We start from the raw sequence: 17,432 nt of genomic DNA, 5'->3' as shown, positions 1-17,432 counted from the left end.
TGTAGGCTCTAAAGTTTTACATTGTTTTGTTTTTGAGTGCAGTTATGTAACAACAACAAAAATCTACATTTGTAAGGTGCACTTTCACAATAAAGAGATTGCACTACAGTACTTGTATGTGGTAAATTTAAAAATACTATTTGTTTATCATTTTTACAGTGCAAATATTTATAATAAAAATAATATAAAGTGAGCACTGTACACTTGTACACTTTGTATTCTGTGTTGTAATTGAAATCAATATATTTTAAAATGTAGAAAAACATCCCAAATATTTAATAAATTTCAGTTGGTATTCTATTGTTTAACAGTGTGATTAAAACTGTGATTAATTGCAATTAATTTTTTGAGTTAATTGCGTAAGTTAACTGTGATTAAGTGACAGCCCTAATTATATTGCTTATTTACCCCTTTATCCCTTCTTCAGGTAAAACAAAAAATAGAAAAAACTGAAAAAAAGACACAGTAGTAAAACAATCATAGAGAACACAATGTGTTTGTCAGATTGACTTCATTTACAACCATTTATCTGAAGCCTATTGATATTGTTTGTATCACTTCACATAAAGGTTAATTAAAGACAGAAAATCACTGTACAGTCAAGTAAACTGGCTAAATGCTAAATGCTCTGGAAAAAATGTGCATGAAAGGGGCACATATTAAGGATATCTTCAGTACTAAATTGCAGTCACCAGCACATAATTTAGCCATGAACTGGGTCTGTGGGGAGTACTGGACATGAGCAGCTGCTTTTCCCCCATACAGTTTTGGCCTCATTGCTGTGTATGGACCACGTCGCCATAGCTATATTAGGAGAGCCACTGAGGAGTATTCCATTTTCCAGCATTTTTGTCCACAATAGGAAAATGTAGAGATTTTCCTCTCAGATGATTTCTCTATATCATTTTGAGACATGGGAAGGGCAAGGCTAATGATCAAATACATTTCAATTTATTTTAAATCAGGAAAACAACTATGCCCGCTTCTTTAGGTGAAACTGAATAATAGTGGGACTCCTGAACTCTTGGCCTGTCTACACTCTTAATTCACCCTCTATTCTATTCAACATTACTTTGGCAGCTGCAATTTCTGTGGATAACGTTATCTGTGGCATAAATAAATAGCCTTGAGATTATGGGAGAAGTCCAAATATTATCACACAGGATGGTATTATGAGTCACGATGATATTTTGTGTTTTGCTTAAACCCCAAGCTTCTGAAGTCAGAATCTCAGTGTGTCAGAATCTCAGTTATCATTTTTTAAAGAGTAAGTTTCTGCCCCTGGTGCTTGCAGAGAAAACAAGATCCTTAAAGCCTCAAGAATCAGAAGGCAAATAAAAAGACCCCCAAATGTATTATTTTTGAAAGAAAAGCTCATGATATTTAAGCCAATCACTTAATTTTTTGAGGCCTGATTCATTTAAAAAAAATTTTTTTAATGCTTAGGGTTGGCTGTTCTGCAGCCCTGAGAAATTCCCCTGACTGAGGTTAAACAGATCTGCTCCATAGTGTGTGGGAGTCACATTCCCTCTGTGTGACCTTTGCTCCCTGGTGGCTATGTGCAGTGAAAATGTGATGTGTGTTTTGAGCCTTTTACAGCCGGGGGCTGCCCATGGGGTTTGACTCAGGATTAATTCTAATATAGAAATCATCCAGTAAGTGACTAGCATCACTTAGTATCGCCCTCAGAGGCAGTGCTCGCCCACTAAGGGGCCCTGAGCAGGAATATTTCCCCGCTCCCCCCGCATCCTAATAATTAATAGGGGGCCCTCTTGAGCTGCTTGGGGCCTTAGGCAATTGCTCAGTCTGTTTATGCCTAGCGCTGGCCCTGATGGCCCTGGAGAAAGGTTTTGTGTGAGCCCTTCTGAAGGGAGGAGCGTGACAGGAAAGTGGGGCGTGGTGTACAAATTAAAGCCAATGGGCGTGCCCCCCCTTTCCACCAGGCAGTGGGGAGGAGCTAGAGGTTGTGGCATTAAAAATAAACCTGCAAACAAAGAAAAGGGAGGGGGGAGGTCACCTGCAGTGCCCCAACCAACCCCTGTGCACCTTTGGGTGAGGGAGGGGGAAGCAAAGGAAACTGCTGTGGCGGGCTCCCCCTCAGCGTCACACAGCCCCAGAGCAGGGCCTGCTGCCACCTGCTCCCTCAGGGCAGGAAGCCTGTGGTGGCCGGCCCCTGCCATGGCTAGGGAGTGTCTCTAAAGAGGAGCGAAATGAGAGAGAAGAATCGACACAGCTGAAGGGAGCGTCTAAGCAGGAGAGAGCCGACAGGGAGACAAGGAGGTAAAGGGGACATGCAGTATTGCCAACTTCAAGAGATCACAAATTGTGAGTCGGACCCTCCAAAATCTTGGGATTGGCTCAAAAAATCATGGGTTTCAGAGTAGCCGCCGTGTTAGTCTGTATCCGTAAAAAGAAAAGGAGGACTTGTGGCACCTTAGAGACTAACAAATTTATTAGAGCATAAGCTTTCATGAGCTACAGCTCACTTCATTGGATGCATACAGTGGAAAATATAGTGGGGAGATTTATATACACAGAGAGCATGAAACAATGGGTGTTACCATACAGACTGTAACAAGAGTGATCAGGAAAGGTGAGCTATTACAAGCAGGAGAGCCGAGGGTGGGTTGGGGGGGAACCTTTTGTAGTGATAATCAAGGTGGGCCATTTCCAGCAGCTGACAAGAATGTCTGAGGAACAGCGGGGGGGGGGGGGGAGAGGGGGAGGAATAAACAAGGGGAAATAGTTTTACTTTGTGTAATGACCCATCCACTCCCAGTCTTTATTCAAGCTTAAGTTAATTGTATCCAGTTTGCAAATTAATTCCAATTCAGCAGTCTCTCCTTGGAATCTGTTTTTGAAGTTTTTTTGTTGAAGAATAGCCACTTTTAGGTTTGTAATCGAGTGACCAAAGAGATTGAAGTGTTCTCCGACTGGTTTTTGAATGTTATAATTTTTGACGTCTGATTTGTGTCCATTTATTCTTTGATGTAGAGACTGTCCAGTTTGGCCAATGTACATGGCAGAGGGGCATTGCTTGCACATGATCACATATATCACATTGGCGGATGTGCAGGTAAACAAGCCTCTGATAGTGTGACTGATGTGATTAGGCCCTATGATGGTGTCCCCTGAATAGATATGTGGACACAGTTGGCAACGGGCTTTGTTGCAAAGATAGGTTCCTGGGTTAGTATTTTTGTTGTGTGGTGTGTGGTTGCTGGTGAGTATTTGCTTCAGGTTGGGGGGCTGTCTGTAAGCAAGGACTGGCCTGTCTCCCAAGATCTGTGAGAGTGATGGCTGAGGTTGATGGTGGGATGGAAATTGTTGAAATCATGGTGGAATTCCTCAAGGGCTTCTTTTCCTCAAGGGTCCAGATGATGAAGATGTCATCAATGTAGCGCAAGTAGAGTAGGGACATTAGGGGATGAGAGCTGAGGAAGTGTTGTTCTAAGTCAGCCATAAAAATGTTGGCATACTGTGGGGCCATGCGAGTACCCATAGCAGTGCCACTGATTTGAAGGTATACATTGTCCCCAAATGTGAAATAGTTATGGGTGAGGACAAAGTCACAAAGTACAGCCACCAGGTTTGCCATGACATTATCGGGGACACTGTTCCTGACAGTTTGTAGTCCATCTTTGTGTGGAATGTAGGTTATTTCCCCTCCCACTGTTCTTGTAAAGTGCTGGAAATGGCCCACCTTGATTATCACTACATAAGTTCCCGCCCCCCCCCCCCCCCGCCCCCACTCTCCTGCTGGTAATAGCTCACCTTTCCTGATCACTCTTGTTACAGTCTGTATGGTAACACCCATTGTTTCATGGGTGTATATAAAATCTCTCCACTATATTTTCCACTGTATGCATCCGATGGAGTGAGCTGTAGCTCATGAAAGCTTATGCTCTGATAAATTTGTTAGTCTCTAAGGTGCCACAAGTACTCCAAAAAATCATGACATTTTTAAAAAAGATGATATTGTGTTTTTTAGGCCAGTCTCTTGATTTTTGGGGAAAAAAACAACAAAAAACACCTGGCTCGTCCCCAGGGTTTGTGCCTGTGACAGTTTTGCCTACTCTTCCACATATACCAGATAAGGTCATTTTGGCCCATGCTGCAGGTGCTCTCACCCCCACATCTGCCCGTCTCTTGCCCAGTAATTAATCCTGTCCTCCAGATGCCCATCAGTTCAGTCCCCCAGTCCCCATCATCACCACCCTATCAGTTCAACCCCCCTACTCTATCGACCCCACTGACTCAGTTCACCCTCCCAGAACTCACCCCATCTGCTCAGAACCCACCATCAATACAGCCCCTCCACCCCATCAGTCCCCACCCCTCCTCACTTAAGCCCCCTCAGGAAATCCCCAGGCCATAGTTCAACCCTCCCAGCCTCATCTCTGCTCTTCTTAGGGTTCTTCACCCCCCCCAAGGCCTGGGGGGCTACAGTAAGGTCCCCTCTCCCACTTCCCTGGCTTACAATGGGGAGCCCCAGCCACCCGGGGCTTACAGCAATTTCTAAGTAAAATTAAGCCTTATTCATGATCTATTGAGAGAACTCTCAAATATCAGAATTTGGGGAAAAAATCCTGACATTTGAGAGTTCTATCGTGAGATCATGAGTGGGGCTTAATTTTACTTAGAAAGCGCATCTCTCATGATAAATTCGCGAGAGACGGCGTGTCTGGATGTGCTGGCAAACAAAGAAGGAAAGTGGAAGGGAAAACCAAATAGAAGTATCTGCAAATGACGAAAAGGGTTGTGTAAGAATTAAAACAAAAGGGAGTGTGGGGGTGGAGGAGAGAGGACAAAATAAAGGGAGTAAGCAACTTATTAAGGCAGAAGATATGAACAGCTACAGGACTCCTTTGCAAGCCCTAATTTAGGGGTGGGGCTGAGATTCCTGGCTGTGCAGTCAGGCCCATCAGGAGCTATGTGCGGCCCAGTACATCTTGTTCACTGGGGCCCCACCCTCTCCCTTTCCCCTCTATTTACAGATGTGTTGGGGGCCACCCTGAGCTCAGGGCCCTGCTACAATTGTCTCCCTCTCATCTCACCAGCACTGCTCAGTGACCTGTGCCTTAGGAGACTGCTGCAACTTAGGGTACGTCTGCACTGTGAGCTGGATGTATAAATTCCAATCACTGCTTGCGCAGTAAAAACAAAAGGGTAGCTGCAGCAGCAGAAGGGTCTAGACACCCCAGGTGTGCATGAGTATCTTGGATGGGATTGTACCCAGGGTTGGGTAGCCTCTGCTCCTTTATTAGACTCTTTTAGTCTAATTTTAGTACTCTAGCTCTATCAGAGGTAGTGAGGGCATGTTTCCTTAAGCTGGACATTACATTTTCAGCTCAAAGTATAGCCATACCCTTAGAAAAATTAGGTCAGGGCTTTCTAAGTTACCCAATGGGCTTCTCCAACCCCCAAAACACCCCAGGCTCAGCTGGGCATAAAGGTGTATTAAAACCACCTTAGCTCACCCCACCTGCTACCCCACCCCATGGGCTGTCAGTCTTGTGCTACATTTCCTAGCCTGCATCCTCACTGTAAAAAGGACAAGTTACCTGTCTGAGTGAAAGCAGCACCTGGGCCTTGGCCTAAACCCCCAGCTGTGCCAGCTAGCCCAGGTTTAAAGCACCATTAAACTTGTGTGAGGGGATTTTGTGTGTGGATGGGAGTGGGATTAGGGGCAACATGTAAGAGTCCAAGTTAACTCGGCAGCGAAGACATACATAGAGGGACAGCACAGACTCTCACCCTGATTTTCTAGAAACTTGTGTAAAATGTGGGTTTAGGGGAATGTTTTTGTTTATGTTTTCTAACATGAAGGTGTATCTGTTCCTAATTTTAACTGTCTTATTAATTAGGCTTTCACATTTCCAGTAATAAGCAAGGTAGTTTGTTTGCAATGCAAAAAATGCTTTTGTCATTGCAACCCTCAAATGTGAAGGTTTATATCCCTACAATTTTTATCCTACTTAATTTAACTGATGGTATCATTATCTGTATAAATGTCTATTTTTTTAAAATCATGCTAAGCTCTTTGGTTCCATGTTGCCTTGTGGTAACAAGTTCCTTAGCTTAACTAATTCATTGTGTTAAAATGTGAGTATTTTTAAAATCAGTTTTAAAATTTGATGGCATTCATTGTAAATTGCTGAGAACATCAGCTTCATTGGCTTCTCCTTGTTCTTCAGTTATGAAAAAGGATAAATAGGAGGACCTGATTTTCCTTCCCAACACCATGCATCATTTTATACAATAATACCATGTTCCCTGTTACTCTTCTCCTCTTCAGACTGAACACAATATTTCAGGTGGTGAAGTAATATCAATTAATATCATGTCACTATAATATTTTTGGTATTATTTTGTATTCCATTATTTTTATTTCTTAACATCTTTTTTGCCTCTTTTGCTGCACTCTCACCAGCTGTTCCCATGGTGTTTTCTACTTTTATCATAGTTTTATTTTCTGTACTTTTCTTCAGATACCATACACAATCTGATTGTTGGCTGCAGATCGCTGGAAATGGTTTATTCTTGTGGCCATGCTAATGTACCAGTGAAGTTAAAAATTTCTGAAGGGCTCACAGGAATAATTGGCTCTCATGAAAATGAAAAAGCACTTCCTGTTTTTAGTGACGCCTTTTAAAAATATTGCATGTTTTGCAGTGCCTCTAAGCTTCCTTAGCTCTGTTCCTGTGGCCCCTTTTCTCTTTCAGTAATTTTGAGTTAACTTTCTGTGGCTGTTCCCTTCTTGATTTACTGCCAAACCTCTCCGTCGAGCAGGGAGTTATACTATAGCAGAGAGGAATTCTTTATCTTCTGTGCTGCCTTTCTCTCCACTCCATGTATTTATTTTCTTATTTGGGGGTCCAGCCATTTCTGAGGCTATGTGAAGCTTCATATACATGAACAGAACCCTCGCAGAGGCACATATCATTACAACGAGTTGCTGCCTAGAACTGGTATGGCAGGGTTAACACTGCTTCCTGGTTTTGTATTACCCTAGGAATTAATCATGTTAGTGCCTTTGAGTACCCTTTGGGATTTCCTGTGTACAGTGACAGTAGCAACTCAGGGCCTCAGGCAGAGAAAAGGTGGGTTTCCCCCACTCAGGTCTCACCTAGAAGGGGATTTCCATCTTGCACAAATCTACTGCACGACTTGCAATTATGCAGATATATAAGGCTCATAACAGTATGTGGGTATTTTGTGTGATCTCTCGGGAGCTGCAAAAGGATTGTCCACCTCTGTAAGTAAATAGCTGTACTTACGTCTTTGAGCTTATATTTATTTATGGAAACTCTATGTACTTTGTATTTTGTAACTGTAAATGCTAATTTCTGGCTCTTTTACACACATAAATATTCCTAAATGAAGAGTGGTTTCTACATTTCGATGGCATTCTGCTTGTTGATCTATAGTGATTTATTAAAAGTGTTGTGTGGAACTTTCAACACCCTCCGTATTTTTTCTGGAGTTGATGCATGTCTTCACTTATTAGTAATCTCACATAAGATGTTAAATACTTTCTGGCTTTTTTATCTCTTTTCAAAACTGCACATATCTCTTTACATCTCAAAAAAGAAAATAAGAGAGATAGATAAGATCCAAAGGAGGTCAATGTGGGGAAAGTGGCAGTCTTTGCTAGTCCAAAACTGGGAATATATTCAGTTTATTTTCATTTTCAGATTTCAGTTTAATTTTCTGGTAAATTTTCTTCATGATATTTTTCTATTCTGACCTGGCTTTTTTTTCATTTTATGTTTCTTTTCTCTCTTTTCCTTTTCCTGTCAGTTCCCACCATTCTTTATCATTTTATCCTTCCTTTCTTTTCTTTGGATGGGGTCTGTAGCATGGGTTCTGCTTATCATCCAGCTTTGTGTACTGAGTGTTTCAGAGGGTGTACAGAAGAGAGTGAATTTGCAGGTTTGGTCTTCAAACCTGCATGAATTTTCAGACTTTAACCGTGCACTGTAATGAACTGCTCTCTAATAAATATTTTCTGATGAAGGAATTGGCAGTTGCATATTCTGAGGAGCGTTGGGATTTTCAAGCTAAGATATTTCAGACTTCAACAACCATGATACATTATAGAGAACCCAACATACTGCTTTGCTTGGCACACAATGTGCTGTATAGCAGTACCCAGTGTTTTGTGAATATCTCAAGAAGCAGTCATCAAATTCCACTCTAATGTAAACAAAATGTTGTATTTGCAATAAAAATAATGCCAGTGCAACACCATTGATTCTGATGGAGATATAAGATGCAAAACTGGCTAAATGCACTAGTGAATCAGCCTCATTATGTCCATTTGTGCACAGCCTCATAATTGCCCTAATGGATTTCTTTCTGTATACGCACATCTTAATGATTGTGCTGGTAGATATTTCTTCTTCAACAGGCATCCTCCCTCCCTCATTTTACAGGTGGTGTTTTCTTTAGGAAGGAGGGAAGATGTGGGAGTCAGTGACCCCTGCTCGCCCTCCCCTACTCATATATATGAGGTAAGAGGGAGTTGCAGTTTTCTGTCTTGTCCCAGAGAAGTTTCCTTTTGTGGGGTATGATGTTGCCTGTAATTCAACTGGGATCTTCTGATGGCAGACAAGCAAGGCACTCTCCATTGGGAGCCAGCAGGGCAAGGAAGATGCCTGCTGCAACTGCCACCTCATTATTGCTGCTTGTAACTTAAGCTACCGTTCTGAGTTCTCTGGTGACAGCTGTTGGGTCTGTGGTCTTGACCTGTCTCACGCAGTTTCATCAGCAAGCAGATTTCCCTAGTAGGTGTCATCAGTTGTATGTAATAATAGTCCTAGGGAGATTGAGAGTCATAAATCCCTTGACAGACACTGTCACCGGCTGTCAGATTTTGATCATGAGTCCTAGCTTATTTCAAGTAGACCAGTCAAGTCCTCTGCATCTGATAGCAAGAATGAAATCTTTTATGTATTCTGTACACAAAGAGAAAACAGGCACTTTTAATCAGGATGACTTTAAATTCCGTTTGAGGGAAACAAAAATAAAGAAGGAACAAAATGGAAGTCCCCATGAGAGACAGAATGAGTACAGGATGTTTCTCCGTAACACCTTGTGACGATTTGGGGAATCTGTCTACATACAATTTATGAATCCTGTTTGAGATTATGAACTCTGTATGTATCTTTAGCAAACTGCACACTTCATTTTGATTGTAAGGCTAGTCTGGCTTCTCTGGGGTTTTTTACTTCCATTTTGGGATGAAATTCCAAGAGGTGATAACCCAGGGCTAGCAATGGAAGGTTAGTCTTCTATTCAAATGGGAAAACCCTGGAAAAAAGAAGGTGGCAAAACCAAGAAAACCTGGTTCTGCCAGGAAGCCTAGTATTCAGGCAACAGATCACCTGGTGGTGGACTTTGAACATCTGACAAGGTCACATGACAGAGGAAACTGCAACTTTATAAAAAGAGGACTCTCAGTAGCCATTTTAGAAAGAGGGGGAAGAGACCAGAAGCAGAAAGCAATGCTCTGCAGAAACAGAAGGGTGAGGATCCTGGATACCCTAGAGCAGCTTTAGCAACCTGAGGACCCCAATTTTGATTTTTAAAATGTTGCGGACCCCCAAGCTCCACCCTGCCCCACCTCTTCCTGCCTCAGCTCCACCCCTGCCCCAAGGGAAGCTTTAGAGTACACAAATCCAGCATGGTGGGATCCAAACACAGCAACCTGGTGAGTGTTCAGCAGGGGGAGTTCCGCTAGGACTATGACACACCAGCTTTGAAAAAGGTGACAATGAAAACCAGGAATGTTCTTCATTTGTCATGTGGATTTGGAGCCAGGTTTCAGTGTCCTCCAGAGCAGGAGTTCTCAACCTTTTTCTTTCTGAGCCCCTCCCCCGAACATGCTATAAAAACTCCATGGCCCGCCTGTGTCACAGTAACTAGTTTTTTGCATATAAAAGCCAGGGCTGGTGTTCGGTGGTAGCAAACAGGGCAATTGCCTGGGGTCCCGTGCTACAGGGGCCTCTGCAAAGCTACATTGCTCAGGCTTCAGCCCCATATGGCAGGGCTCAGGGTCCTGGGCCTCAGCCACATGTGGTGGGGCTTCAGCTTTCTGCCCTGGGCCCCAGCGAGTCTAATGCTGGCCCTGCTTGATGGACCCCTGAAACCTGCTCGTGGGCCCTCAAACCGCTGGTTGAGAACCACTGCTCCAGAGGATGCAATTAACAGAGAGGCACCAACTGCTTCACGGAGCTGTACCTCAAGTTCACCTTAGAAGCTGTATTTGGGAGGAAAGGAATCCAGGTCATTAAAATGCATTTGTGAAAGCCAGATTATATTGTGTGCCATACTTTTAACATCTCAGATCTGGAGAAACACAAAAAGAATGCAGAAGGGAGATTTAAACAAAAGCAGAACAATTCCCATCTCTTTTAGTTCCCTTTTGCTCTTCACACTGGATGCAATGGAAAATATATTTGAAATTACATTACTTTTCAGTATGTTAATTCCTCTAACCACTAAACAACAAATAATAAGTTGTAACTTTGCTTATTTAGACTTATAATGTTCTCTTTTTCTTTGAAGGTGTTTTATTCAATATCTGGTACCTTTAGGACTCCTTAAATCATCTGGAAGATGGCAGAAGCAGTAGTGATTGATCTGTTCAGTCTACAAATGAACTCACAAAATAATGGCGTTCAGAAGTTATTATGTAGCACACTAGAAAGGATTGAAAAACACTTCTCTGCCAGTGCTCCATTTGTTTACATAATGTGCTACCAAACTCCGAGAAGCGAAAGGAGCAGTGAACAAGATTCGTTACTTAAAGTAATCAGCGGTTTTCAGATTCTGAAGAAAGGAATTGAGGTTGTGTGCATGACAAGTACAGCTGCTGCCTTGTACACCATTAAACAAAAACTAGATGAAAAGGATTTAAGCATCATTAAAATCATTTTACCAGTACAAAGGAAAGCTTTAATGGAAGTGTTTATAGACCACCTATTCACTGCTGTTTACCAGTTCCAGTTTGAGGATTTTGGGGTGGATTGTGAAGGAAACAATCTCCAACAAATAGCTGAACCTCAGAGTGACATACAAACACTTTCTGCCCCTGAGATGGAACTCGTCAGGCGTGAGATTCAGACATTCTTGGAAAGTCTGCCAGCCCTGAAAGGGAAGCTTACCATTCTAAAATCTTCCTTGATCCCAGGTAAACTGGAAAACAGATTTTATGGATTTTTTAAACCTATTTCATTCAGTTTTCAGTTTACGGATTCTTCTACTTCAGGGGTTAGTAACATGAAGTCCTAGGCATGAAATTTTCACCCCCAAAATGTCTCTCTGCTGCTGTGATATCCCTATAGCCAGCCAGGGGAGAAGTCCCCAGTGCAGACATCAGATAAGATAGCCATAGATTGTCCTATGCAGCCCCCCCTTGTAAGTCCAGGCACAGGGGGCATAGAAGGGGCCTAAAGAGGTAGGCCTGTAGCACTCTGCAGATTCTCAGTGGCACTGCTGAATAACTTAGATCAGTCCCACAGGATGCCTAAATCACACTGGAGCAGTCCAGAATTGGGAAGGAGCAAATGTGGCTTAAAGAATGGCACAACATAGGTTACGATTCTGTGTGTTCAGTGTTAGTGCTGACGCAGAAAACAGAGACACCATCTCAGCTGATGGGGTCAGTAGCAGTGATTCTTATGGGGAAGAAACAAAAAGCAAACACCTCTCTGAGTGGAGCCATAGAGCACAATGCTCCCCTTAATCTAACTGCTCTCCATCCCAGTGCTTGTGGGCTCTAAGCAGCCAAATGAGGGCTGTGTCTTGTGTTGAAGTTCTGGGTGGGAAGGGTGGGCAATGGGTTCCCTTTACCCTGCTCTGCCAGCACTCACACCTTTCATTTAATTAAATCTTTGGATATTGTTTTTTCCTGCACTATTGGAGGGGGGCATCTCATGGTTTAGATAAAAACAACCTTCTTACTTCATATTCCGACTACTTGAAATGACACTCCCCAAGTCAAAGAACTGAATTGTTGGAAGATCTCTATCTGGCTATATCCTGTATCTGTTTGGATGTTAAGATAACAAATATCTTCAGAAACACACCCACTATATGCCTTAGCCAGTGAGAAAATCAGTTATGCCTTACAGTAATGGTTCAAAGACTTACTACCTCATTTTTCTGTATGTACATTATTCCCAGCTTGAGAAGAGGGATTTTTCAACCTGAATTTTCCTTGAATTCTTCCATCGGGCCGACAGGAGATTATAGCACAGCATCCCTTGTGGCAGAGGAGTTAGAGGTTGTAGAGAATGCACTGGGAATTCTTTATTCAGGGTGCCTGGTCTCTCACTCTCTCAGTCACATGTACAGACACTTTGTAATTCTCCTTATCTATCTGGGTCACAGATACAAGCCTGGTCTTCACCTAAAACTTAGGCCGACCTAGCTATATCACTCATGGGTGTGAAAAATTCACTCCTGTGGGGGATGTAAGTAAGCCAACCTAAGCCCTGATATAGGCACTTCTAGGTTGATGGAAGAATTCTTCTTGTGACCTAGCTAGCACATCTTGAGGGGGTGGATTAACTACAACGATGGAAACACTCCTTGTGTCACCATAGCACATCTGCAGCACCATAGATGTGTCGCTGTGGCATCTGTAGTGTAGGCATACCCACAGTCCAGTGACATAGATAGGAGTGGAAATTTGGGTGGGCCCCAACTTTCTGGTGGACGGGCAATGACAGACTGCTAGCTCAACTTCTCCCCCAATGCTACACCCTATTCCTAGCCCTGGTGCCCCAGACATAGGACTTCACCTGCCAAGCTGGGCACGTATATGGGGCGGCTCAGAAAATGTCAAGGCAGAGCTGCCAGAGTGTAACTTTCTGAAGGGTGGGCGCATAGCTCCATCCCGGATTTCAGGTGCCTGAGTGACTTTCTGGGCTGCTGTGGCAGCACTATACCCCTGCTCAAATTTGGGTGAACCTGGATGCTAAGTGTGTGGGCCGTGGCCCACCCAGGCCACCCATGGCCATGCTCCTGCCACTGCCTTTTCTGCACATTGTCACCACACATATCCATCTAAGTCTTGGCTTGGGTGAAGCAACCATGGAATGGATTTTTATTACAGAACAAGGAGTGGGTCTCCCTGCACATATCCACCTAGCAGAAGATTGATTCTCCCTAAACCTGCAGTTCCTTAGAGATCTCTAGTGGAGGGAAGCACCATTTGCCCAAAGATCGCTTGACACTGCCCTGGTGCTCAGCTCCCCACCCAGGTTTCTGTGGTTCCTGGACAGTATTCCACCTCTTGGAGCTGTGTGCCAGGAACCCCTCCACAGCAGGTGCTCCCAGAAGTCTCTTCAGAGGAGGAGTTGCTAGAGACTTGGACAGCAGTAATTTGCTTGGGTTTACCCTGGAAGTTGGGAGAGGGTGATATTAGATCTAGCAGAGAGCCTGCTGCCTCACATCCCTTGACCTGGAGCTCTGTGGAGTCCAGGGGTAATGTGGTCACAGGGAACATGATCTTGTCCTGGCTCTTATTCACTCCATGCTTTATCCTGGCAAGAGTCACAGTCTTTCTCACTTGTTCTCACAGAAGGAGAAGGGAGCATGGGATCCTTGTTTTTAAATGTCATCATTAAATAAGAATCAGCCATCCAACAATCTGACTGGCTCATACCAATTCCATTTGGCAGAACCTGGTATAATTTTCAGGTTTCTCGTTTGTTTCCAACAAATTCTCTCTCTTCACCAGGTCACATCTTCCTACATGGGTTCACCACGAGGACAGGTGGAATCTCTTATATACCAACACTCAGCTCCTTCAACCTCTTCAGCAGTTCCAAGCGGAGAGATCCAAAGGCTGTGGTTAAAGAAAATCTACGTAGGTTAGCTAATGCTGCAGGTTTTGACCCAGAGACATTTCACAGTGTGAAGGTATGTTATCAGATACCAATGGACTCCTATATTAACTAATCAGAGCTTGCTTTGTGTAGCAGTGAATGTTTTGTTTTTTTAACTATGCATTAATCTTCTCTTTCCTAGCAAGAGATTATAAGTGGTAGGACAACTTTTTAAGACAGTTATTGTGACAGTTTATCATGATGAAACTGTCATCATAGTTGTCAACACACTTGGTACTATATAGAGAGGAAGACCCAGTCCCTCTCCCAAGAAGTTTGTTCTAATAGATCATACAGTTAGTTCAGTGATATAATACAATATATGACCAGATAAAGATCCAAAATCAAAGCGGTGCAGATATCTTTTTATTTAAAAAATTCATTTCTTTCTTAGGCGGATGGGTTGCTCACTAGAGGTGTGTTTTAAGAAGGGATCTCAATGCAAAGACAATAGTTGTTTGTTGAACAAGAAGAGGGATGGAGTTCTAAACATAAGGGTTGGCCTGACGAGGGTGTGAACAAGAGAGTTGGAGAAAAGGCATTGAGCAAAGTATGAATTAATTTTTTTTTTCACTGCCTTATGACTGTGCTTCATCTGTCTTTGTACTGACAGGTCAATCATGCCAGTGATGTTTGGATTATGGGAAAGCCCCAGCCTGACAACTATGATGGAATAGTAACGAATCAGCAAGATGTTACGATCGCAGCTCCCGGGGCTGACTGCATACCTGTGCTTTTTGCTGATCCTGTCAAAAAAGCATGTGGAGCTGCTCATTCTGGTAAGGGCATCTAGTATTCAGTTCTCATAAGCAAAGTAATATAATACTAGGAGAGTACTGGGAATGGATCCCTTGTGTAGTAAACGGGATTAATAATCAAGTAGTAAGTGAGTGAAGGATTCCAAACTGAATCCCTTAACTCTTCCTTTCCAGGCTTCCTAATATACTTCTTTTTCAAAGATGTAGAATTCTTCCAAAGAGCATGTAATAGTTTGGGAGTTAGCCGAACTCCAGTCAAACACACTTGCAACTTTAACTGTTTCTAATGAGGTTTGTGTTTGTGAATTGCCCACTTTTTGATGTGAGCATCAAACATTTCAATCAGATTGTGCTGGAGATCCATGGATCAAATAGCTCTTAGAAGGCCCATCAGAGTGTAGCTCCCCTCTGCAGGCTTTATACATACAGAAAGAGTGTATGTGTGTAGGGAGCAATACCGGGTGTGTGTGGGTGGGTGTTATATGTGTGGGGGAAATGAGTGGTGACGGAAACGAAGCGGGGATAAAAGGGAAGCTTTTATTCACATTGAAAATTTTAAGAGGTTGAAGTTTTATATCTAGAAATGTTAGGTGTTAAAAATTTAACGTGGATAAGAGTTTGTGCATTGCTCTGTCCCTTTCTATGTTGCCCCTCAGTTACCTGCTTCCCGCTTCCTGACTCCCAAGCTGCTCTACCCTGTCCATTCTCTGCCAGTCTCCTGTGCCCTCTCCATCCACCCCCTCCATCTGCTTCACCCTCCCATTCCAAGACCAGGTAATGAATGTGTCACCCAATCCCTTCTCCAATCCACATGCCTTGTATTATATCATATCCCTCACCAGTCACATATTCTTTCCCCCTCTCCATCCTCCTTGCACTCCCCAAATCCATGCCTGAAGTCAGTAGCAGGTCAAATTATTTTCATAAACATTTACAAACAGCTTTAAACCTTGCTCTGTATACCCTTAAATACCATTCTGTGGCCCAGACTGTAGCCAGGGGTCACAGAAAAGAAGGGGAGAAAAAGAAACAAAATACCTTAGTCTCTACTCAGGACCGTCCCTAGACATTTTGGTGCCCTACACAGCCTCCTACCCTCCCCCCCGTGGAGGCCTGGGGCCACACACACACCCCGCAGGCTGGCTCCAGGCCTCCGTGGACGGGGGGGCAGGAGTAGGCTTGTGGGGCAGAGGGGAAACCACCCCCCAGTACGAGCTGGCAGAGTGGAGCAGGTTGGGGTTGGGTCGATCCACTTCTTGCCACCCAGTGAGTGCAGGGCAGGCCCAACCCCGCACTCATGGGGCAGCAGGAGGTACAGTGACCCGGCCCCAGCGCGCTCCACTCTGCTCCCCTGGCTCCCAGCCTTGGGACTTGGGGGGCAGGGGGGAAATGCTCCCCAGCACTTGCTGACAGTGTGGAGTGGGCTTGGGCCAGTTCTCTCCACTTCCCGCCACCCGGTGAGTGCAGGGTGCGCCCGACCCCTGCTGGAGTCCCCCGGGTCGTTGCTCAGGGGAAGAGGCAGGGCTGGGCGGAGCAGGGGCGGGGGCCATGAGGCAGGGGCAGCTTTTCTGGGCGGCTCATCTGGTAGCAGGATCAGGCTGGCCACCGGAGCAGCACGCAGCTGTGTAGGGCACCAGGAAATCTGGGGCAATTTGGCGAACTTTACATATGGGTAAGGATGGCCCTGCCTCTACTTTAAGGCACACTCGGCTCTGTACAAAGCCTGTCTTGAGCTCTGTGTAAGGAACAGGGAGTCAGAGCTGGGCTTTCTTTCTTGCAGCCCAAACAATCCTGGCATGCAGCACAGTTTACACTTGCTTCAGCCAAGTAGTACAGATAAGGAGATTTTTTTAATATAAAATGTTTTTTCCCTTCTATTTAAATAATATTTTTCCACGGTGCTGTCATGTGAGATTGTAAAGAAACCTTGACAGTGTTTAACCCATGAGATATTGCAGCACAGAGGAACAGTGAGGTGTAATTGAATGGTCTAAAATCAGGGCTGGGAGCAAAGCATTCCTGAGTTCTAAGCCCACTTGTAATGTTGACTTCCTCTGCCCTTGGGCAGTTTAAAGCTCCTTTCTTCTTCAGTTTCCCCATCTCTAAAATGGTAATGCGGCTACTTCAGAAGAATGCTCTGAGGACTGTTAATGTTTGCTAAAAGCTAATTATTCCTCCATGTATTTGGCTTTTAGATCCTTAATAATAATTAATAATAATAATTTTCTGTAAGCATTCAATTCAAAAATAATTTTACAGGATTTTTTCCCCTTATGTTTTTTCTTAGGATGGCAAGGCACTTTGTTAGGAGTTGCTATGGCTACAGTAAATGCTATGATAAAAGAATATGGCTGTAACGTTAAGGATATACTTGTGGTGCTGGGCCCATCTGTTGGACCATGCTGTTTTACACTTCGTCGGGAATCAGCAAAGGAATTTTACAGTCTTGATCCAAAATGTGTCAGACAGTTTGACTCTCCAACTCCCTATATTGATATTAGAAGGGCAACACGGTAAGTCTCATGTGTGTTTTTCTACGCTATAGTTTGTTGTGCTAAGTAGCCTAGGGATGAGGACAAAAGACTGAGTCAAAAGAAATTTAGGTTCTAGTTCCAGTTAGTCACTGATATGGAGTGTGGTCCTACTGGGTAGGAGTTGAGGGCCCTCAGAATTTCATGGGAGCATTGCAGTATCAAGCCCTTAATGAATGAACCTAAGGACGATATTTGCTCACCTTGTGTACTGTTGAATTCCACTTGAAAAACTGGGTGGG

At 43.8% G+C, this 17,432-nt stretch overlaps 1 protein-coding gene across 8 annotated transcripts in view; it reads left to right on the top strand.

Annotated features, from left to right (window-relative positions):
- The first annotated feature begins 2,107 nt into the window (after positions 1-2,107).
- The window catches only part of LACC1 (laccase domain containing 1), a 55,041-nt gene continuing 39,716 nt past the window's right edge, over positions 2,108-17,432 (top strand). For 3 of the 8 annotated variants that reach the window (XM_084617832.1, XM_084617831.1, XM_084617830.1), the window contains exons 1-5: positions 6,871-7,258; positions 10,573-11,197; positions 13,754-13,935; positions 14,515-14,680; positions 16,947-17,172. In XM_084617832.1, coding sequence (XP_084473958.1) covers positions 10,624-11,197; positions 13,754-13,935; positions 14,515-14,680; positions 16,947-17,172 — 1,148 coding nt within the window. In that variant the 5' untranslated portion in view covers positions 6,871-7,258; positions 10,573-10,623. Of the gene's footprint in view, positions 2,281-2,307; positions 2,326-4,997; positions 5,105-6,870; positions 7,259-8,438; positions 8,517-10,572; positions 11,198-13,753; positions 13,936-14,514; positions 14,681-16,946; positions 17,173-17,432 lie in introns of those variants that run through there. The other 5 variants (XM_084617827.1, XM_084617826.1, XM_084617828.1 and 2 more) reach the window with 5 other exon arrangements.

The sequence above is a fragment of the Lepidochelys olivacea genome, assembly GCF_965140295.1.
Source record: "Lepidochelys olivacea isolate rLepOli2 genome assembly, chromosome: 1".
Taxonomy (NCBI): Eukaryota; Metazoa; Chordata; order Testudines; family Cheloniidae; genus Lepidochelys; species Lepidochelys olivacea.
Note: the sequence above shows the minus strand (reverse complement) of the source record. Positions and strands in the feature narration are given on the sequence as shown.